General features: G+C 43.3%; 1 protein-coding gene across 18 annotated transcripts in view; it reads right to left on the reverse strand.

Annotated features, from left to right (window-relative positions):
- CAMK2G (calcium/calmodulin dependent protein kinase II gamma) overlaps positions 1 to 24,828 on the reverse strand; it is a 202,528-nt gene that overhangs the window by 79,529 nt on the left and 98,171 nt on the right. For all 18 annotated transcript variants that reach the window (XM_066619032.1, XM_066619027.1, XM_066619022.1 and 15 more), the window contains exon 4: positions 2,445 to 2,499. In XM_066619032.1, coding sequence (XP_066475129.1) covers positions 2,445 to 2,499 — 55 coding nt within the window. The remainder of the gene's footprint in view (positions 1 to 2,444; positions 2,500 to 24,828) is intronic.

Below are 24,828 nucleotides of genomic sequence, written 5' to 3' on the forward strand. Positions count from 1 at the left end.
ATAATTTTGTATGTCTCAATCATGTCCCTCCTCAGGCATCTCTTTTCTAGGCTGAAGAGGCTCAATCACCGTAGCCTTTCAGCATAAGGAAGGTGCCCTAGCCTAGCAATCATCTTAGTTGCCCTCTTTGCACCTTTTCCATTTCCACTATATCCTTTTTGAGATGTGGTGACCAGAACTAGACACAATACTCCAGGTGCGGCCTTACCATCGATTTGTACAACGGCATTATAATATTAGCCGTTTTGCTCTCAATACCTTTTCTAATGATCCCAAGCATAGAATTGGCCTTCTTTACTGCCGCCACACATTGGGTCGACACTTTCATCGACCTGTCCACCACCACCCCAAGATCTCTCTCCTGATCTGTCACAGATGGCTCAGAACTCATTAGCCGATATGTGAAGTTTTGATTTTTTGCCCCAATGTGCATGACTTTACACTTACTTACATTGAAACGCATCTGCCATTTTGCTGCCCATTCTGCCAGTTTGGAGAGATGCTTCTGGAGCTCCTCACAATCTCTTCTGGTCTTCACCACTTGGAAAAGTTTGGTGTTATCTGCAAACTTTGCCACCTCACTGCTCACTGCTCTCCAGGTCATTTATGAAGAGGTTGAAGAGCACCGGTCCCAAGACAGATCCTTGGGGCACACCGCTTTTCACCTCTCTCCATTGTGAAAACTGCCCATTGATACCCACTCTGTTTCCTGGTCTTCAACCAGGTCTCAATCCAGGAGAGGACCTGCCCTCTAATTCCCTGACTGTGGAGTTTTTTCAGTAGCCTTTGGTGAGAGACCGCGTCAAATGACTTCTGAAAGTCCACATATATAATGTCCATGGGTTCTCCCACATCCACATGCCTGTTGACCTTTTCAAAGAGTTCTAAAAGGTTCATGAGGCAAGACTTACCCTTACAGAAGCCATGCTGATTCTCCCTCAGCAAGGCCTGTTCGTCTATGTGTTTTGAGATCCTATCTTTGATAAGGCATTCCACCATCTTACCCGGTATAGATGTTAGGCTGACCGGCCTATAGTTTCCCGGGTCCCCCCTCTTTCCCTTTTCAAAGATCGGCGTGACAGTTGCTATCCTCCAATCCTCTGGCACCGTAGCCATTTTGAGGGACAAGTTGCATATTTTAGTCAAGAGATCAGCAACTTCATTCTTCAATTCCTTAATAACTCTAGGGTGGATGCCATTAGGGCCCGGTGACTTATTGATCTTTAATTTATCAATGAGGTCTGAAACATCTTCTCTTTTAACCTCTATCTGACTTAATTCTTTGGTCAGGAAGGGCCATTTGGGCAGCGGTATCTGCCTGAGGTCTTCTGCAGTGAAGAACTCATTCAATTTCTCTGCGATCCCCAGGATTGTGCTGCTGCCAGGAATGGGAGGGAGGGCCAGCCACCAGGGAATGTGAGGAGTCCTGCAGATGCCTCTTCAGGGCTCCCCAAGCTTTCAAACAGTAAAAAAAAACATGCAATTACCACTTCCGGTTTTTAATCGAAAACAAGTAGTTTCTGATCAAATTTTTTCACTGATTGGGGAGTGATTTTTCACTGATTGGGCTTGGGGAGTCCTGTAGAGGTGTCTGCAGGGCTCCCTGCACCTCCTACAGGCTGGCACTCCCTCAGGTAAGTGAAAACATCCCCTCCTTCCCAGCAGCAGCACTATCCTGGGGGTCGCCTTGCTGCAATTGCCCCCCCCCCCACACACACACAGTGCTTCCAGCTCCTGTACAGGCGTTTGGGAAGCACTGAAATAGAGCATTGTCCTGATAGTTTTCACTTTGGTTATATGAATACCCCTTAGCCCTAAAAGAAATATCCAGAGGGCATTTTGTTACTAATTTAGGATGGAAAGCCTTGTCAGTGCACTCTCTCTCTCTATCTCTGTGCACAAGGGGGGGGGGAGAGTGAGAAGGCACAGAGAAAATCATAGAACATGGCAGAATTCAGCATTGTGAAAATCTCAGCTTTTAAAAGTAAGATGTATACTTGAAAGCGAGTAGGCAATGACTGGTAAAATCTGTGGAAGCAGAAAGTTTGCTGAATATGATTCCTCAGTAGCAGAGAGTAAGGCAGAACAGGATTTAATTCCCTGACAGACTGTTACCCTTGATCAGCAGTACCAGAACTATACAAAATGGTAAAAAGTAGGTAAGCAAAATAGGGGAAATAAGGCCAATTCACATAGTTTACACAGATTGAGGAACTCGGTGTTTCTTGGTACAGAACTTAGATGACCCAGGCCCAAATTTAATTTTAAAAAATACACACAGCTCTGGATCCATCAAATGATAGCAACATGGGAGAGGAACTGAAGAAATAGACTGGGTGGAGAAAGCAGGGCGACTGCAAATATCTTTTATTTAGCAACTCCATCTATAGCCCACTCAGTTATGTCAGTGATGAAGGATCAAAGCCAAAACAGAAAACACTTACAGATCAAAGACGAGGTAGTGGAAACCTTCTTCTGAAATACTCTCATGGAGCCTCACTGCAAAACAACAAAGGGAGACAGAAGCAGGAAACTGAAGAACAGGGCAACAGATGCAAATTCAGTCCCCTTCAGAACTGAGCCAACCACCTTGCAGAAACAGATCCAAGAACTTTGGAGCTCTTTTGCAGTCACCTGTTCCTAGAAGCAAAAGATCCTCATCCTTCTCTGCAGACAGTGAACTATCATGTAAGCTAGAAAGCAAGGCAAGAACTCTTCTCCCTGACATCTAGCTTTCTTCAGGCCAGTTTAGAAGACAGTTTACCTCCACACATATTCAGACCCACATAATTACAAGTGTGCACTTCACCCTGTACACACATCCTGACCTCCTTCCTTTGCTTCCTTGCTATTTTCTCTCATTGTGAGGGGGTTTGGTTCATCTGATGAACTCCTCCCATGTGATTAAAGAAACTAATAGAGAGGACATGCACACAGCTTGAGAGCACGCATCCACAATCTCTTGGGGCTACGGGGGACGGGGACATATAGACTGAATTGTTCCATATGGAGGGACTTGAATACTATAATAAGACTGTGCATTTGTATAGCACTTTAACTATGCAAAGCATTTCATACTTATTACCTTGATGTAATCTTTACAACAACCCTGTAAAGCAAGTATTATTATTCCCATAAAGCAGTTGGAGCAGATTATCTTTCCCAAGGGATTGAGGGGAAGAACTGCATGTCCTACAGCACTTAGAGCTGCACAGCCATACGCTAGAGATATAAGCAACGTGCCACCATTTTGAGAAACAACTTTCAGACCCCAAATTTATGGTGCTTTGCTCCAAGACGCTCTTTTATAATGCTGTAATTAATATTCAATAATATTGGTTATTGATTACTAGAAAACAATTCCTTGTTACTCCTTCTCGCCCCTTCTTCAACCCTCTTCCTGTGAAATGTTGCTAGGAATTAGAAAAAGTAAAGCTGCAAAACAGTGTGAATGTGCAAGATGAACAATCCTTTATAAAACAAACTGGCCTCTCAGAACTGGATGAACTTCATCAATGCACAAGAACAAAGAGGCCCTCTGATCAATGGATGACTGGCTTAGCAAAACTCAAGGCAATGAGCAAAGGGAGCAGCAGGAGCTTGAATGTACACTGGGGCCTCCAAGAGCCACATACAGCACAGGCAGAGTTCTTCCTACCTTCCCCCTTCCCTTAAAGAAGCCTGTGCATCTATCCCAAGGGTGTGACAACTTGGACCAGTCAAGACGAAATGTTCCAGCCCAAAAGACAAAGGGTGTGGGTTTAACAGAAAGGACATTGTGAAATCCAAGGCAGAGTGGTTTCATCATGAATCTCCCAGCATAGACTGCATCATCATCAGTGCCGCAACATCCAAATGCAATTGTCTGACGAGCGCATTAAGAATTGCTGCATGATTGTACACATACGAGTGTTGGTGTTAAGGGTGTTAGTTGACAAAAAAGCCATTTTTATGGATTTGCAGCAAAAGGAACTATCACTGATTGGCTTCACTAAAGATTTTAGCTTGATGTCTTTTATAGTTAATGAACGCCCTCACCAAGATCCACATTTAATAAAATTTGTTTGTAATTGGTAAACCCTGCCTCTAGCTGCTACCTTTCCAGGATTAAAGAATCCATTCCTCTGGAGAGGGCAGATTCAGTTGGGTCAGAGACAGTTCAACCTCTAACATGCGCGCCCACATACACACATCCCATCATTGTGCATTGCACTTCACATAGAGTCAGAAGGTGGCAAGTCAACTTCCTAGTGACTTACAATCTAGATATCAACACAAGGGAGAGAGAGGTGGAAAGCAGGATGGAGGTAGGGGAAAACGTTATTTTAGGTACACATAGTGAGATGAAGACTAAGGTATAACACCAAAGGCTTCACAGAAAAGGTGGGCTTGAAAAAAGCAAGAGAGGAAGCTTCTTGCAGATGTTCGGTGAAAAAGTTACAAGTGTAACAGGCAGCAAAGTCAGGGTGACCAAATGTCATAACCGCAAAAGAGGACCAAGCACCCCAAAATGTAGAACATCCAAGAAAAAAGTAGGATATGACAAAATAAAAGCTAAAATCATTTTATATTGATTTCATGTGGCTCATTTAAACACTATATTACTTATTATTAAATTTAAAACTATGCTACATGTAATTCATTACAAGAAGGCTATGTGCTGCATGCTCACAAGGAAAAGGAGGACATTTAAGTTCTTTTTCCAGAACGAGGCTATAAAAGAGGACATGTCCTGGAAAAAGAGGTTATCTGGTCACTCTGAGCAAGGGAGAGATGACGGGGTAGCTGTAAGCAGGAAACCTTCAGATAGTTGAGAGAAGTGGAGCTGGAAAAGTAAAGGGCATGGGCAGGAGTATAGTGGGATATGAGGCCACAAGGGGCTATAGAAGGTCTTTGGAAAGGAGAAGAACCTTGGGCTGGATCCAGACACTGAGCACCAGTGGAGGGTTGTATCACGGTCAGTGCAATGAGTGAGATGAATGACCTTAACATCAGCATGCCGAATGGGGGCCATTCGAAGACAAGAAATAGAGAGGTTGCAGTAGTTAAGCTGAGTGATAACCAGGCCAGGGACAAGAGCTTCTGCTGAGGAAGCAGAGAAGAAAGACTGGATTCTTGCAATATGGTAAAAGAGGGAAGCAACACTATTTGGAAACAGATTGAACTTGGAGAGTAATGGAGGCAGAAGGGTCAAGACTACACACCTGTTCTACAGGGCAATTGCTGACCTGTCAATGGATATGGAGATTGGACAATGAGAGGAAGGTAAGACAAAATTAGTTTTGGACATATTGAGCTTAAGATGATGAAGCATCCAGACTAGAGTGTCAGACAGACAGCTGAATGGAGGGAGAGAGTTTGGGGTAGAGAGCTGGAGCTGGGTATCAATGTATAGGTGGTACTGAAAGTCATGAAGTCAAAATAGGATACCCAGAGATGGTGCATAGAGAGAATAGCAGGAAGTCAAGAACATGAAAGTCATGAAGTCAAAATAGGATACCCAGAGATGGTGCATAGAGAGAATAGCAGGAAGTCAAGAACAGATTCCTGGGGAGCCTCAACAGAGAACTGGCAGGACGAGAAGCAGCTTTCCTCAGTGGAAGCATGAAATGAAGGATAGGCAGGAAGAAAACCACTTGAGAACAGAATTGTGAAGCAAGTCATTAAGTGAGTCAAGGAATAGACACCACTCAGCTGTATCGAAGGCAGAGGACAGATCAAAGGAACAGAGGCCTCTTGATTAAGCAGCAAGGAAGCCATCAGTAATTTCTATATGGGCAGTCTCAGTGGATTGCAGCAGGCAGAAGTGAGACTGCAAAGAGCCAAGAACAGAACAGGCATAGAGCAAGTTAAAGAAGTGGGAAATAAGCAGCATGTTCCAAATTCCAGAAGATTGGAGGCAAAAGGTAGCAAAGAGAATAGGCAGTCAGTGATGTGTCCAAGGAAAGATCAGGAGGTGATCAGGCACAGGGAATTTCACAGCCACAAAGTCAGAGACACTGCAGTTCTTGATGAACAAAAGATAATGACAGTGGCCATGACAGTGCATGGGGGAATGTGTACAAAGTTAAGATCAAAGCAAGATTCAAGAGAGAGGAAACGGGAAGTGGCTGGATCTGAGAGATTACCAACATAAATGATGAAATCACCAAGGAGCATAGCAGGGACACTGCTGGAGCGGAAACACACAAGGCAAGCATCTCAGTCAGAAGTGTGGGTCGAAAAAAAACCAGGAAGGCCGTAAATAATAGCAACACAGATTTGTAAAGGGGTCTCTCAGCACACACCAAGGATAGAGAAGCAGTGTGAAGGGTGGACAAGGACTGGAACTGGCAGGAGCTGGAAAAAAGGGCAAGAGTACCACTACCGCCATCATCTTCAGGGAGATGTTCAGCAGAGCACTTCTTTCACACAAGCCCACATATGCCATCTGAAGTAGTATAGGCCAGTCACAGACTTGCCACCTTTGTAGGAACTACAGAATTTGCTATTCATATCTGGCTGACAAATAATAGGCCCACGTTTGTATAACAGCCACCAGGTTCCATTTTTGCAACCAAACTCTCCAAGGCACCTTCTGTTATTATGAAGGTGAATCTCTCAAAGGTGGATTGTGCATTATCACTAAGAGCCAAAAACACATGCAGAACCAAACAGTAAAAATGTTTTAAAAGGAGGCTAGGCAGCTATCAGAAAGTAATGTATTTCCAGCTAGAATATAACATTAGGGAAAGGTTGCCACTGATAGTGATACAGAGGGGAAGAAATGTTTTTAAAGCAGTGACAGTCAGGACTGTTGTCTAGGTACATGAAGCATACTCAAAATCCTAAGAGAGGCTGCAGGAAGCAGCAAATTGGTTTCATAAGCAAGAGGTTTTTGGTCATCCTGATGAAATGCTTGTCCAAGTCTGCCAAGGAGGCCTTGCTCTATGGACCATGTGAACAAGTAGCAGCTAACAGCAGAGCGCTCTATAAGCTGGATTCCCCAAAGGCCACACACAAGACACAGAGTCAAGGTGAATGCAGGCACAGATGTGAGGATCAGCACTGCCACACAGATGAAGTGGAGACACATGATTAATGCAGCAGTCAGCAATTCTACAAGCACAGGCAGCGATAGGGGCAGAGGAAGAAAATAAACACTGAAAAGGAAAAGGGAAAGGATGAGCATTTCTGCAGCTGCAGAAGCACATGGAGAGAGCCTTTTTTGGACTTCAAGGATTTACCAAATTCTGTCATCTTAAACCAGTGGAAGGAGATGAAGCTAGAGAGGCAAAAGATGAAACAGTTTAACTAGAATGGGGCAGATGGTGAGAAAAAAGGCAAGCCACACAGTGGGGTATCTTTAGAGACACAGAACTTTTTTTTTTTAAAGCTAAGAAGTTTAAGGTTTTCTGGTTGCCACCAGAAAGGGACGTTCAGCAAGCCCATCATTTGTATGAAGTACAACTCACTTGAAATAAAGTATCATCTCTCTATGAAATTGCACTCATTTCAGTTAACTGAGCTCCAGCTCTTCTTGGGAACAGCCACAGTATTGATTGGCAATGATCTTCAAAAACAACCAATATTTAAAAAGGGAAATGAAGGAGGAAAACCACAGGCAAGAGGAATAGAGGCCAATATTACAACCAATTTTCTAAGCATCAGTTCATCTCCTTAGGAACAAGAGTAGCATAGCATGAGAATCAGAAAGCTCCCGATTCAAATCTAGTCTCATCTCTGAATTCACTATATGGCCTGAGGCAAGGCACTGTCTCAGAGTCAGCCCTGACATACCTTGGAGAAATGTTTTAAGGACATATTTGGAGCCCTCTGAACACCCTATATAAATTCCTATCCAATTGTCTTAACTTCTTCCTCATGCTGCAGGGGACATAGTAAACATTATCCTGAGTTGATTTCTGTATTTGGATTTACCACAGATGTTATTTCTCCCTTCTTGTGTTTTACAGCAGAGCTTCCTGCTCTGCATCCTCTCTTTTCTGTAAGACAATATTAGATTTAAAACCCAAGAGATTGTTTAGACCAGCACTGAAAGGGCTCCTGCTAATGGGCTCATTTACCTAGAAGCAATTAATCGGTTCATTGTTTTTTAATTAACAGGGTGGATACCTACTACAGCTGATGGTTAAGTTGCACTTATTCCTCAATACCCATTATCATAAAAATGTTTAATCACACATTATAAGAACACTGACAGCCAAAAACATGGTTTTAAAACTGAAAATGCAACAATTCTGTGCATCCTTCCACTTGTCTTAGTTTGTTTCTTTATATTTTTTTTGTAGTCATTCTCAATTCTTTTCTGGAAACAAGAACAAGAAGATTTCTCTACTCCCTTAAGTGATGCTGGAATTCTCAGCGTAAGAAGTGTCCACTCCTCCCATTCAACAGGAAATTGAATAATGTAACTGCTTCCCATCACATTCAGGTAAAGAATTGCTGGGTACATTTTTATAAAGCAATCAATGGACAAAAGCATCACAAAAGAGGACATCCTTTCCAGTTAAAAGTTGCACATTAATCATGGAAACATTTTAAAATCTGTTTTTGACCAGAAGCCAAGTTCTGCTAGTGAACAAAGACAATCTCAGAATGTCATCCTGAGCACGGAATTCAGGTTTCTGAGAATCTTACCTTTCACTAAAAAGCGAGAGCGCAGTTTCTAGCCCTTTCTGTTGCAAAGCTACCTTTAACATGTGTGGGCAACACCTACACAGATTTTTGAACCAAGAGGGCAGGAAACTGAGAAGTATATCTTGTAGCAAAAAACTAAATACCCTGTGCCACTCAACTGCTCCACCTTATGTCTAGCAAAACTAAAGCTGTGTAGAACGGTTAAAAGAAAACCAGGTTCTAATCATAGGCAGTTCCTTCACCTCAAGGGGTTAGCTCCACCTCTAAAGGGTTGCTCTCTCCAATGGGGGAGGTCATATCACATAAATCAAAGGTGATGTTGCAGTCACCTGATGCAGACAAAAGAGAAAAAGGGAAGGCTTACTTCAGCTCTCTCCCTCCAAAGCTCACCATCCATAAAGAAGTCTGGTCCCCAATCATGTGGAAATACATAATTCCCCCTCTTAGTTAGAGGCAATGGGGTAATGAGCGACCCAACCCAGCTGCCTCTGAATCGCAAGGGCAATCCTAAATCAGCTGTATCCTCCCAATTCTCTGCCAGTGATCTGACCCAAGCTCCCCCTGGCTTGTGAGGGCAAGAGGATTAGCTGGCCAAAGTCCTGCCCAAACATCCCCAGCTGCACTGCTCGCCATGGGTTGCAATGCCTTGATCTTCCCAGTAAGCCTGTGCCTTGGATCCTCCAGCCCCCAATTAGGGCCTTTGCCTCTCCTCTTACCCCTCTGTTCCTTCCTTCCTCCTTCCATGGCCTCCCTCTTTTTTTAATCCCCCCTTGTCTTAAGGACCACAGCTATGCCCCTCATTTGCTGGGTGGCTGGGGTTCCCCTAGCATCTCATGGCTTCCTGCCGCTTCTCAACTGATCAGTACCCAGTGATGACATCCCTGCAAGTACTAGGGCTTGCTGCGGAGACTCAGTTTTCCCGCCTGGTTGGCTGCAAGGTCAGGAATGGCTCACACTGACAATTTATGTCAAATAAAGCAATGTGCATAGTTTTATACAATTACTTGAAAAAAATTTAGTGCCCAAGTGTTAATTTACCACATAATTGTTTATAGGACGGAATAGAAACAGCACCAATTTTAACTCTTTGGATTACAAAGAACACTTTGGAAAGATGTTGGCAGCACAAGGAAGAGGTTCAAGAACCAGTATAGTGCAGGTCACAACTCCCAGAGATAACAGAAGAGGATTTTTGAGCAAAACAATTATCCATCCTCTCCCACTGCTATCTTTGCCAGATTGTAATATGGCTATATAACAAAAGCCTCCTGTTCCCTTTTTTACCTCATGAAATAAAATCTTATCACAACTGTATAGCAAGGCAGACTGTGAAGATTCCCCAAAAGATCTATCCAAGGCAGGTGAAAGGGCTGCAACATGGCAAATATGATTCAATATCACTCATTGATAAATGTAAAGTAGTAACACAGTTTGGGTGGCTATCCAGGGAAAGTACTGGGATTGTGCTGTATAGTTAACTGAAGACGTCGACCCAGTATTGCAACAGCAGCAAACAGGCCCATTCCCCTGCTAGGATTAGGAAGGACAGAAAGGCTAGTATTTTAATCCCCTTATATAAATCTATAGCATGGCCACATTTGGAACAACATGTACTGGTTGCCCAACTGAAAGAAAAAAAAAATCACAGAGCAGGTAAATATGTAGAAAAGCTCATCAAATTCTCAGATCTTGAAGCTCCTTCCCTACAAGGAAATGCTCAAGCATTTGCAGTTGGTTTTTTTTCTTCTTCTTTAAAGAGAGACCTAAATGAAACCTCCATGTTCATAGGCAGTCTCTCTCTGAATATCAGTTGCTGGAGAATAAAGAGAGGTGGGTTGTTTTCTTTCTGTGAGTTCTAAAGCAGTGTTTCTCAAACTGTGAGTTGGGACTCACTAGCTGGGTCCCAATTTCAGGTGGGTCGCCATTCATTTCAATATGTATTTTATTTTCAATAAATTAGATTTGATGCTACCATGGTATGTGACTGCCTTGGGGGAAATGTTACAGATCTGTACTTTTAACAAGCTACTATGTATATGCTTTTAACAATGGTAAACAATGGTAGTCAATGAGGCTTACTCTTGGGTAAGTGTGGATAGGATTGCAGCCTTTGGGACATTTGGGGAATTTTTTTTTTTTTTTAATGAGAGCAGCAACTGCTTGGAAGTGTTAGGAGGGGTTTTTTATTTAAAAAGAATTTTATACTTATACTTATTGCAAACTTTTAATTTACTAACTTAATTGATTAGATTTTGTCTTATGGGAGATGATAAAATTTTCCTGCTTGAAGATGTCACTTCTAGCCATGACATCACTTCCAGTGGGTATTGGACAGATTGACAATCTGTCCAGGACCTATTTTTCAGAATGACATGCTAAGGGTGCAATCCTAATCTACTTTCCAGCACTGACATAAGGACAATGCAGCTCCTAAGTAAGGTAACAAACATTCCTTTACTTTGAGGAGGCCCCTGTGAGTGCCATCCAACTCCTGGATGCAGCACATGGCCTACTGACACAGCTATGTGTGCTAGAAAGTTGGTTAGGATTTGGGTCTAAAAAGTGGGTTCAAGTGCTAAAATGTTTGAGAACCACTGCTCTAGAGGCATCTGCATGGCCATGGCTGGAAGTCAGGTGCTAAACTAAATAGTACCTTACCCTGATCCAGCAAGGCTCTTCAAGGGACGATCATCTTGCATAATTAAACTCTTCTTCTAGTCAATTCTGACAATACTGTGATATCCCTCAATCTCAGTTCTGTTCCGACATTCACTCTGCCCTAGACAACAAGGGCATGAGGGTCCCAGAAAGAACTCATGCCTTAGCCTCCCCCACATTCTGTGCTTGTCCACAGAAACAAAGACTGAATAAGGGGAGCTGTCAGTCCAGGGTTCCAACAGGGAGAAACTCTCCCATGTTCAGCATTTGTCTACAAAAACAAAACAAAACACCTGAACATGGGGAGGGTAGAGATGAAGTGAGTACAGGCCTTGTCAGAAGGCCACATGCAAGGGAGGGCGACAGGTCTCTTGTTATCTGGTGTGCTCCCTGGGGCATTTGGTGGGCCGCTGTGAGATACAGGAAGCTGGACTAGATGGGCCAATGGCCTGATCCAGTGGGGCTGTTCTTATGTTGAGTCTCCTTGAGGGTTCCTTTCCCAGAACTCATGTGGATGGAAAAAATTGCATTAAAGCAAATCCATTTAAAAAAACAATGTCCCTTTGCTAGGGGATTTAAAAATAACCTTGCTGACCTTTGTGATGTAAGACAGAGTCATTATGCTGACAATTCATCAATCAGTCCAGATACTTACAAAGGCTTCACTCTGAGCCTAGACTTCTCCCTTCACCAATGCAAAGTGTTTATTTGTCTCTCTCATGCTCAGGGGAAAGGGAGGGGTTGCTTGCCTTGGAGTGAAGCTGTTCTAAGTGCCTGGAGAGAGAATGACTGATGGATTGTCAGCCGGCTGCCCTCTCTCACATTAACGAGGCTATTGTTAAATGACTTTTTTTCCTTTAATTTAATTTAAAGAGCCATTCTCATCCTGTTGAGATAAAAACACAGGTTAAAAATACATGGATAATTAGGGTTATACCTGTACTAGCACATTCCTGTCAAGCTGCCCATGTGTTCGCCCATTATGGGAGAGTGAGCTATGGGAAAGTGAGAGTAAATCTGAGTCTATCAACAGATTCCCTTTTTCTTTTTAAGAACAATCTACATATTACAATTTTGTAACAAGTATGCATTACTAGAGTGCCCATTACTAGTTTTCTACAAGGAGATCTCTATTATCTGAATAGATCAGTAACGATGCTCGAGAACTTTACAGAGATGACAATTCATCTTGCATTCAATGCAGCTGCTACAATTTAAATGTAGAGTTGTGCCAAAATGTTTTGCCTTTTCAATTTGGGAGGCAGAAAGAAATCATTTTCATTCTTTTTAATGAATACAAAAGGGCAGCAATCATGTAGCAATCAACTTCTCTACAATATGGCCCTTCTTAATCTGAAATGACTTCTCAAAGCAATTTCTGAACAGATTCTGCCCATGAAAAATATTGTCTGGTCCACCCAAACCCACATGCTACTTGCTAAGTATAATCCTGTATCTAGTGTTATGCAATCAGAGGATTCATTTCCACTGTTACTACCGGATAGTGGTGGTTTTACTATTTTATTTATTTAAACGGTGGCACTTCACTTCAGGTGCCTGTGAGCAGAAAATGTGACGAATGCCGTAAATAAAAAAAATACACCCCATGCCCAATAGACAAGTTGTGCCCCATTGTGTCCCACTTTGAACTAGGCTTGCTGACTTCTTTCCATCTCAGACCACATTTTGCCACCAGGCCAGCTCTTCTTCCATTTCAATCAAATACAATATTCCTTCTAACTCCCCCTCCCCAGAAGCTCTGATAATCTTCTACCATGCACCCACTCAGAACTGGGCAAATTTCAGAAACTCTCTGCAACCTTCAGGGTGTTTTATGTAAAGCTATACTTTGCTACACACTGGTGGGTATCCTACACACTGGTATTGCTACCACTGGTGGGTACTGCTATACCACTGGTGGTATATACCACTGGTGGGTATTGCTACACACTGGTGGTATCCAGAACCACCTTTCAGAGCGTGATACCATAGTCTTTCAAGACTGAAGGTTGCCAACAGAATGGTGGGTATCAGCGAAGGCATTGTTGAACTGGAGATCTCAATCTTTGTGCAATATCTCCAGCATTTGTGTTCTCTCTTTCTTTAATGGTGCAGCCTCCAAATTGCTCTGGAGATCCTTTTGCAATAATATACTCTAGATGCCAGCTACTCAAGAGTCAACACTGACCTCATCTCTGGGCATATGCCAGAAAGCTATTAGGAAGCACTTGCATCTTCCAGAGTATCAGTGAAGGCTTGCTTACTACCACCCCTCACCCTATATTACCAATTGTGGCAGGAAAGGTAGTTACTGAACTCAGCAGCAAATGGAGGGGAAGTGGGTGAAGAACAACCAGACTGATTTACTCCAACATGCTTTCCTCTCTCCCCCCACTCAAAATACTACATTCTGCATTAAGGATCTGCTACAAATATAGAATACACATGGCTTGACAGACGGCATTGCAAGCACAATCTGTAGCACCGCAACAGATACACAAACTGGCACAGATGGCCACCACCCACTCACCCTTTCCCCCAACTGCTTGTTATCCCAACAGTCAAAGCATTCATGGAAAAGGCTGGGAAGTGCTTCGCTGTAGCAACAGGCTGAGCAGCAGCACACTGCCAGCAGGACTGCCAGTGCACCAGAATGCTGACCCCTGTAGGAATTAACCGTAAAGCTATGGCAGTTCAGGGTGGCTTCCACTCAGCTTCCCACCCCCCGTTTTTTCCTTAATTATATTAAAATGGGAGAATTTTTCAGCAACTGCTAAGACTGCTTCCAGAAAGACTTTCCTTTTAATTAAAAAGTTTGCCATTAGAAAGCATTACCATGGGTAATACAAATAATCCTTTGGAAATCATCTGCTCCAATGGCTAATGACAGGAGTGGTAACAGGTGACAGAAGGATGATTAGCTATTAGGACACTGTGTGCCATCAACTGGTCCCTTAGGATTATATGTCCATGCCCCCACTCCCTGTACCACACCAGTGGTGAAAGGAAGCTTAAAACTTTGTCTTTGAAGTCAAAAGTGCCTACAGACTTTCAAAATCCCAGACGGAAGAAACTGATTACCTTTCTAAACAGCTAGGCCAGGAGGCTCCAAACTATGGCACATGGATCAGATCTAGCATTAATCAGATCTTTTGCACATGGATCAGGTGCAAAAGAGAGCGACTAAGATGATTACGGGGCTGGGGCACCTTCCTTATGAGGAAAGGCTACGGCGTTTGGGCCTCTTCAGCCTAGAAAAGAGACGCTTGAGGGGGGACATGATTGAGACATACAAAATTATGCAGGGGATGGACAGAGTGGATAGGGAGATGCTCTTTACACTCTCACATAATACCAGAACCAGGGGACATCCACTAAAATTGAGTGTTGGGCGGGTTAGGACAGACAAAAGAAAATATTTCTTTACTCAGCGTGTGGTCGGTCTGTGGAACTCCTTGCCTCAGGATGTGGTGCTGGCATCTACCCTAGACGCCTTTAAAAGGGGATTGGACAAGTTTCTGGAGGAAAAATCCATTATGGGGTACAAGCCATGATGTGTATGCGCAACCTCCTGATTTTAGAAATGGGTTATGTCAGAATGCCAGATGCAAGGGAGGGCACCAGGATGAGGTCTCTTGTTATCTGGTGTGCTCCCTGGGGCATTTGGTGGGCCGCTGTGAGATACAGGAAGCTGGACTAGATGGGCCTATGGCCTGATCCAGTGGGGCTGTTCTTATATTCTTATGTTCTTATTAAGAAAAAGCCCTCCCTGAGCTGCACTTAACTGCAGCCTCTTATTTTTCCATCCAGTCTTCTCACAAACTCACAACAGGTAGCTGCTTCTGCCCAGAAATTGGGATGCAGAGACTGCTGGGGTGACAAACAGTGGAAGCAGCTGCCTAGTGCGAGTTTATGAGGAGACTGGATGGAGAGGTAAGAGGCTGTGTTGTAGAATGGAAAGTGCCGCACTGTGTGGGGGAGGTTTTTTCTTAACGCAGCAGACCTGCAGTTTGGAGGCCGCTGAACTAGGGTAAGCAACTGCAGACATGGGTGAGCACTAAAAAGATTGAAGGACCACTTGAAGAAACTCCTACAACAAGAAAGAATTATGGAGGCTCTGGGGCTCTGTCACTCATGAAGAGTGACAAAGGGGAAAACAGTTCTAGATCATGAAAGATAATCCAGCCAGATGCTCTACAGGCTCCACTGAAATAACTCCACTGAGTTGCACAAGAAAAGGGCAGTGGATTGAACAGGAGCTCTCATACATTTCAATAACGTTTAGGCAGGACCAAAGCTTAGGACTGTAGAAGGACAAGGAGAATGCCATTTGATCTTTCCACCCCAAAGGCCAAAACAGAATATGCCATGTCTAAGATTTCTCACTCACAATGGCTAAACCAACAGGGTTGCTATTTGCAATTGGTGAAAATGGGACAATATGATAAGGTCTTCAAAGACACAGGGCACAATCCTAACCCCTTATGTCAGTGCTTTCCAGCACTGGCATAGCGGTACCAATGGAACGTGTGCTGCATCCTACAGTTGGGTGACACTCACAGAGACCTCCTCAAAGTAAGGGAATGTTTGTTCCCTGACTTCAGAGCTGCATCGCCCTTATGTCAGCGCTGGAAAGCTGGAAAGTGCTGGAAAGCACTGACATAAGGGGTTAGGATTGCGCCCTTAGTTACTTCCAGTGCATCTGCAGCTGACAGCTTCTTAAGGTTTTATGTGAACAAGCAGATGATTCAGTCAACAAAATCCAAGTGTGCTTACTTTTGTTTTATCACTTAATTGTGCACATTTTATTATGCACCACAACTTGATGACACGAGAATACTGATACATGGCGTTTGCTTGAGATTTTTTTTCTTTGACAATTTAAAGGATACTTCTTGTGATAACTTGCTCATAATAAAGCCAATACTATCCACATATGACATGTGTCTTCGTCCTTCCATTGAAAAGGAATTGTGCCTTTGGCTGCAAATTATATGCCTACTAAAAAAATTTATAGCAGTCGTTCAATATGTGGAACTGGTAACCAGATCAAATCCTAATAAATAATTGCACTGGACCTAATCCACAGGGTAGGGAAGTGGACAGAATTTCCCTTTTCCAAACACCACTTCAGAAAACTGCATATTCAGAAGACCTCCACAGTAAGCCAGTCATTATCTGTGGTTGCGGATAACTCCTTCCCCTCCCTTATGTCTCTGTGGCACATGCAATGACTGGGGAGAGAAGAAGATTCTTCTCTATGCCTCAGTGCAACTGAGATAAGCTAAGAATCAGTGACAGAGGCTTCTGCCATTCCTAACATTCTGCAAACCTCAGTACAGTAAGACCTCACCTTTTCTGTAAGCCCTGTATACCAAAAAGCTCAAAATGGAGGCAGGATTTTTCTTGCATTTGCTATGGAATATTGAGGAGCTGTCCCTCATCTTCTCATAGCAAATATAAGAGCTTCAGGGAGAGACTTAGTGCACTGCTGGCTGAATGGAGTTGCAGATACTAGAGCATATTTGTGGGTACAGTTGGAGAATATATTTCCTGGTCTGCAAAATATACCCTCCACACCAGAAATGGCTGGATGCTCAAGCTGATGAACACTATAAGCCAATTACATTGGACAATTGTGCAGTTAAGCTTGACAAAACACTCAGGTTGAAATAAAATAAAAATAAAAGCAGCATCTTGTGTCACCTTGCAGATGAATGCTTACTGTCGTTTGCCCTTTCATAGACTAGACCCACTGCATCAAATGTATGAAGTCTCATCCTCAGTTTGCAAATGTATATAATTATACATGCACACACTCCACTCCCACCGGGAAGGGGGGAGGGAGGCAAGAGATAAAAACAAACATTTCTAAATAAAAACCATTCTGCACAGAAATGTGACAAACCAACATCTTGGTTATAAACATTTTAACTCTACCCACTTATACATGGGCACATACTTCTGGCAACTGAGGAAGCCACATCATGCATCTGAAAGAGTGGACTCTAGGTCAGGGGTGCCCAAACCCCGGCCCTGGGGCCACCTGTGGCCCTCGAGGACTCCCAATGTGGCCCTCAGGGAGCCCCCAGTCTCCAATGAGCCTCTGGCCCTCCGGAGGCTTGCTGGGGCCCGCACTGGACTGACGCAACTGCTCTCAGCATGAGGGCGACTGTTTGACCTCTTGCATGTGCTGTGGGATGAGGGCTCCCTCCACTGCTTGCTGTTTCACATCTGTGATGCAGTAGCAGCAGCAAAGGAAAGGCCAGCCTTGCTTTGTGCAAGGCCTTTTATAGACCTTGAGCTATTGCAAGACCTTCATTCATATATATGTTCATCTTTAATATATTCATTTATGTAAATTTATTCAAATTTGAAATGTAAATTAATTACTTTCTTCCTTGGCCCTTGACACAGTGTCAGAGAGATGATGTGGCCCTCCTGCCAAAAACTTTGGTCACCCCTGCTCTAGGCCATTAGTTTATGCTACAGGAACACTGTTAGTCTTTAGGATGCCACTCTTTGTTGGTTTTTCCTGCAACTGACTAACAGCCCAATCCTATGCATGGCTACTCAGAAGTAAGTGCCATTGTGTTCAATGAGGTTTACTCTCAGGAAAGTGTGGACAGGATTGCAGCTTAAAACAGCTACCCCTCTGAATTTTGCAGGTAAGCATCCTGCAGAAATATACATGAAAATGAGGGATTTGCATATCTTTACTAAAAAGGTTGAATGAATGAGAAACTCTGCAGCCACCATGCTGATGGTGATAGTTCTGCTAACATTTTGTTGAACTTTCCTAATGGCCCTCAAATAATGATACCAGCAAACCAAACCAGTGTGGAGAGGATGGAAGAAAGGAGAAGTGTTAATGCGTTGAAAAAATTGGGGGTCGTTTCCTAGCCTGTGCATAGTGAAGTCACCAGTCTTGTGCCCTGCATCACTCTAAAATTCCCCTGGTAGGCAACACAGTCCAGCAACCACAGGAGACAAGAAGGTCATTAAGCAAGACAAAATCAGCAGAGACACTGAACCGTTGAGACATAACTGCCTGCAAGGGCCTGTGTAAGTCATGGCAGAGCACCCAAAATGCTCAGTTAGAAGAAGGATGATTTCCAAACTGAGAATTTAAAAAAAAAAATGGGGAAGAAAATTATCAAAGAAAGCATTTTTTAAACATACTTATTTCAATACTGAAGGAGGGGGGGACAGCTTGGCACTCTTTGTGCTCGCTACCCATTCCAGAACAGCAGCTGTAAAGCTGAACTAAAGCTGAGAAAAGCAACAGTCGAGTTATCTAGCAGTATGCCTGGTCTACTCTAAGGAATTCAAGTTCCAATTTATCTCCAAAGTCATCCATTCCAACTCATCCTCATCTTAGCAGCAGAATTCTATGGATTTAAGAAAGATCCATGATAGATGCTCATTAATCAACCTCTAAAACTTCAAGGAAGGGAGAATTCAAAACAACCCCAAGCAACTTGTGCTGCCTCCCCCCAACACAGTCTCCTTCCTGGGAAGTGCTTTTGCAGAAGGGGAGATATGATACCATGTAGGGGAGGGAATGAAGATTACTATTTTACCCTACAAACAACTCCTGGAACCATGACAACCCAGCCTTCTCTTCAGCAGCTGCGAGGCCATACCAAGGCATAACTATTCAAAGCAGGAGTTGGGAAAACAGCGAACTGCGTCTCCTAGCAAAAGGGATCCAATAAAAGGACCCGAGGCCTTCCCTCAGAACTGCAGGTTCACACGGGAAAAATGGAGCAACCCATGCAAAAGGCATGTGGCAGAGATTCTGACTTAGAACACTGGCAAACAAAGTCCATCAAAATGGTTGGCAACCTTCAGTCTCGAAAGACTATGGTATAAGCCTACAGCACCCCGTATTCCCAGGAGGTCTCCCATCCAAGTACTAACCAGGCCTGACTCTGCTTAGCTTCCAAGATCAGACGAGATTGGGCCTGTGCAGGGTAACATCAGAAGGTTGCTTGAGGAAGAAATGCAGGCAGGGAACTAGATTGCATCAAGTGATTTTTTTCAGGCTACTGATTGCACACTTTCACTTCTGAACACAGCACAAAGGATACAGATCTTTGAAAACACATACTTGTCATCGGTAGAAAATTTCTGGTACATGGTCCAAGACTGCATTCAATGGTGCAGGGAATGTCTTTGGAAGTGACTAGCAGAGCAATCATATGTTTTGGCAGAACCCTGGGATTCAACAGGCAGGTGTCTCCCTGAGTGTGCACATACACACTTAGGCAGGAAGGAGAAATGCTCTCTCATGCACATCAGGGAGTTCAGCTGGGCCTGAGAATCTACCCAACAATGCTTCACCTGGAAAGGTCAGGCACAGATCACAGCTAGTCAATGGAATCTTACTTCCACATCCACAGTACTTTTTAGAACATGGCTGTACACTAGGCACATGCAAGAAGACCATGACAGCATACTAAGTAAAAACAAGCCACAAAACATTCACCCAAAAAAGAAACCATTTTTCCCCTTTACACGTCTATCCCAACCATTTCTTTCCCATTGTGGAATGCAAAATGCCATACATGGGGTTCCAACCAGGCACTAATCACACCTAGATTTGCTTATCTTCAATAAGCTGGCTGGATACCATGAGCCCCAAGACACAGCACCCCTGGGACGAAGAAAATACAAAAAGGAAAAGGAAAGATAATTTCCTACAAATTGCTAGGCTCAGAAACAGAGAAAACAAATGGACAACCCTTTAAAGCACTATTTCACAGTGCTTTAGAACAGAGAACAGAGTGGAAAGGCACTCATCTTGCCTCTTCAGGCATGCAAAGTAGGTTAAAAACTCCCCTTGATGGAAGTGGCCATGGGGTAGGGGAGAGAAATGAGCAGTAGTTCCCTGACTAGCTCTAGAATGTTATGAAGTCTGTTCCACCACCAGAAAAATGCTTGTCTGGCTCAATGGCAAATGTTTCATCCACATTTATCTTTAGAAGCAGGAGAACCGCTCACCACTGATGGCAAAAAAACAGAGTAGGCTTCAATTTGGAGGACAGGAAAGCAAGTTGGGGAAAAATATGTCCTGGGGTTTGGAAGTGCCCATTAGCCTTGCTACAGCAACCAAAGGTTTCCTGCCCCTCTGAGAATCGTGTGCTCACTGTCGCTTCTTATTGAACTGTTAAATTGCAGCTGGACAGGCAGGATACATGTTGACAGTTACCACAGATGACAGGCAGCAGGCCAAACTGCACCTGATACAAGCAAAGGCTCTTCATCATATGAATCAGATGGAGAAGCAGCATCCACATGACCAAAGCAAGCTGCCCCTATTACAGTCTGCTTGAGATCCAGTATAAGAAATGCAGAAACTGACATAAAAGTTGAACTTGAGAAAGGAGCAAACGTAACAAACAAAACTTGTTTAGAAATATTAGTCTACTGCATAACATACGAGTCCTCAAAAAGCTGTTGCCACATCGTAAAATGACACTGCTCTACCATGCAACATCCCAGATCTACGGCCAGATCGACCATTACATGAACTAATTTTCAGCATAGGGTCAGAACCGATTTTACGTCCTATACAACGAACCCTGGGCTTTAACTGATTTCTGGAAGGAAACGGTGTTGGTTAATGTAAAAAAAAAATCCATTAGATCCAAATACCCCTTCTCCCCCATTAGTTAATTAAAATTCACACTGGTCACACACCCCTAGCGATGCTACTGCCTTATAAAGCTCCTTCAGTGCTGCCACTCTGCTCCACTTTCCACCAGGGCACTCTAGGAATGAAGTAACTTCTCCATTCCTGGAGTGCCCTGGTGGAGAGAGGAATGATGTTGCCAACAGAGCTGTGTAAGGTAGGTAGGTGTAGGAATGGGCTCCTGGACTGGCTTACCTACCTTCCATGGCAGTGCTGGCACTGCAACTTTCTTTTCTGCTCTCAGGATGTGCTCTTTAGAAACGATGATATCATTTCCCCATTCTTCAGGAAAGTTGTTCCTCATGAAGAAGAACATTCCTAGAGTGCCCTGCTTGAGGACAAAAAGGAGAGCCACAGCAGAGAGGGAACCCTGGAAGGTAGATATGCCTGCCTCCGAGCCCCCTCCCACATCTACCTAACTTGCAGAGTGCTGTCCCAGGGAGCTCTGTAGGACAGGATTTAATGGACATCTGCCAACTTCAGAAACATGTCAGTTATTTCCAAAATCCATTGAACTGAGGTCCATTAAATTGAGGGTAAATCAAGCAGCAAATTCTGTACCTGGTAATTGTGACTTTAGCACAAGAGAGGAGAGTAGCAGCCCTGTTTTTGGATGTTGAAAGTTTATGAAAATGTATAGCTTGTTCCCTGTTAGGAACGGAATACTCCATAATGAAGAAAATTAAGGACAGGTTGAGGAGGACTAAAGAGAAGCACAGGATGTCAGAGCATGTGTACATATATGCAGCATTTGCCTTAATAGATACTAGTAGTTTTTGTGACCTTTTGTGTGTACAGCCCCAGAATCTGGATAAGCACAGAACCCTATCTGAATCTGAGCCTGTTCAGGGCAAGTCACATCTAAATACTATTCAAAAAGCATTAGTTGAAGAGCATCGTCTTTGGTAGCCTTAAGGATAAGTCTTGCTGGACTCCAAGTATGTCTTTCCAAGCTACCATCACTTTGGAAAAATGTCACAAACCAGTTGCACCACCATTTTCTCTTCACCTACACAACGCCCAATATTAAGTGTCTTTGTGAATCTTATTTTTATTGAAGGTGGACCATTATTCTTTATACCACTAATTCAAGGCTGTCATTCAGATTGTGCTATGCTTTCTCTCTCTTTAACATTCACAAGTTTGGACAATCGCCCAGCAACACAACTTTAAATAGAAAAACAGAATCTGCATCAGCGGATTCATAAGCTGTAGGAAGTGCTTTCAAAAATAAAATTCAAGTTTTCAGGATGGGGGACTTGATTTTTTCTGTAAGCTAATTTCATACAGAATATACTGACCAATTGGCACATGTAGAAACAGTATAAATGCATGCATGTAAGAGTGTTAATACACACATGTGTATGTGCTAACAATATAAAAGCTCATACTTCATAGTTACAAGGGCAGGGCAGGAAGAAGTGGAGGAATTTTTAGCTGGATCACCATGGTGCCAGCTGAGCTGTTACCATGCCCACAGTGTCATACATCACCACCACATGGGAAATTCTGGCTTGCATAGTGCAGCCCACTCTGACTTCTTCACTACAGCTGTGCCCACCACGACCAATCGGCCCCACCCATTCCATAGAAAACCACACATTAGAATGCAACACAAGCAGTACTAGAGTTGAACTGACTAAAAATCCTTGGAACAATGCTACGTGATGAAGTATTGTCCTGTGAGGACTCTGGGGTACAAAAAAAATAGCACTGTGGCCACTGCTAAATTTGGCCATTTTTACCCACGCCCCTTGGAAAAAAAAAATTCAAATGATTCCAGGTCTGCAACTAACAAATGGAACTGCAACATTGGGGGGGGGGGGGAGGTTAGAGAAACAGGACAATTTCAAGTCAGCACAATTGTTTTTAAATGTAGTCTTTTCAGTGGGTAAGCTGCTGCGATTTAAGGCTGGTAAACAGTTTGTTCCAATTCACAAACAAACACATCCATAGCTTCTACCCGCAATAAACTGACAGCACTCGGCTGAAATCAGTGACAAATGCTGTTGAAACCTACATCTTACCTGGCTCTGATTGGTCCAGAACTGGTCTGTTAGGTGAAACAATTTTGATATTTGACCGTTATATTTTATGATAACGTAATTTGACAAAAAGATTAAATATATAATTCTAAAATATCTTGCTATAGCAGATATTTTGAAGGGGAAACCTGTCACAAAAAAAACAACAGCCTCATGTCTCTTGAGCTGTTAATAAATATAATATTTTCTTCTGAATGTGAAAACTCAGATTATTCTAACTCAAGTGCCGACTAAGGTGGGTGTAACCCAAAGTGTCCATCTCTAGGAACACAAACCTAATAGCTAAGTTCCCCAAATGTTGCTGGACCAATCTTTTTATTTCAATGCAGAAAACATGTATGTGGCAGTAGGTGCTTGCCAGCATGGCCCAGACCAATAACATGATGCCAGCCTCAGGACCAATGGCAAAAGGCCTCAGATCTACAGGTTAAGAAAAAGCCACACTTTTAATGATCAGGGCAATCATGCACACCTTATCTCTCAGACTGGCTCCAATGGAGCTTTGCCTGCTCCAATATTCCAAAGAGAAACTGCAGCTTGCTGGCCCAGCAAATCTGATCTTTTGACTAAAAGCCATCCTTTAGGAGCATCTCAACTTAGGAAAAAGATGTTAGCAAAACAAAAAAATCCCCAACTTTATGGACCTCCTGAACTGGCTACCACAGCTTCAGCAATGCACAAAGACAAAAGCAGCACCCATCAAGGACATCAACTAACAAAGAAAGGTACCTTGATGTGTTCACCTCACAAAGGATCCCACAAGAATCTGTGGGTGAAGAACACATACAACACAGGGTCTCCTAGACAGCTGGTCTTTGAACTTTAATCCTTTTTGTTTATCTTTGCTCCTTGCCTTCATCGTGTCTTGCCATTGGCAAGTTGTTAGTTGACCTGCCTGTGCCATGTGAAGCCACCCCCGTTCCAGTAACAATCCAAAGACCACCATGCCAACTGCCACCCAGGATCAGTAACCGCAGTGCCCTCTTTTTTCTAGCCTGTGTGCAACTGAAGCCACTACGCCACCACAGGCCGGGCAGTCAACATTTGTGGGCTGCCTTGTAATGTGCCCTTCTCACCAAGAACATAACTCTGGCTCTCTTGCCCTGGTTCCTTCCCTCAAGTGAATTCAGGTTACTGCCTAGTTTTTAGAGTTAGCTTTAAAGCCCTCTTTCTAGCTTCAAACCCCACTTTTGCTCAGGAGTTCTGCCCAGTCTTGACATCCATGCCTGGCAGCTCCTTCCGAATCCCTAAGGTAGGGATTTTTTTTCCTCCTTTCCCAGCATCTTAAAACGTCCAGTTTCCTAACTCCAGATCTCCCTAAGAAACCCACGTAGAATGTAGGGAAATTTTCTGCCCCTTCATGCTTTCACCATTGTGTACTTGTTTCCCTTTTAACAATTTCTTTTCTCTTCCCTCTTCTGCTTGTTCAGCTTTACAGTAAGGTTTATGATCTAGCCAGGAATGAATGGTTAAGAGACACTGTGTTACTTTATTCAAATTCCCCTTCCCTTAAATCAGTGTAAACTGTGGGTCAGGACCCACTAGGTGGGTCGCGAGCCAATTTCAGGTGGGTCCCCATTCATTTCAATATTTTATTTTTAATATATTAGACTTGATGGTATGTGGTATGTGACTGGTATGTGGTATGTGATTGGTATGTGACTGCATTTGGGGAAATTACAGACCTGTACTTTTAACAAGCTGCTATGTATATTCTTTTAACAATGATAGTAAATGGAACTTATTCCTGGGTAAGTGTGGGTAGGATTGCAGCCTTGGATTGTTAAA

The sequence above is a fragment of the Tiliqua scincoides genome, chromosome 3 (assembly GCF_035046505.1).
Source record: "Tiliqua scincoides isolate rTilSci1 chromosome 3, rTilSci1.hap2, whole genome shotgun sequence".
Taxonomy (NCBI): domain Eukaryota; kingdom Metazoa; phylum Chordata; class Lepidosauria; order Squamata; family Scincidae; genus Tiliqua; species Tiliqua scincoides.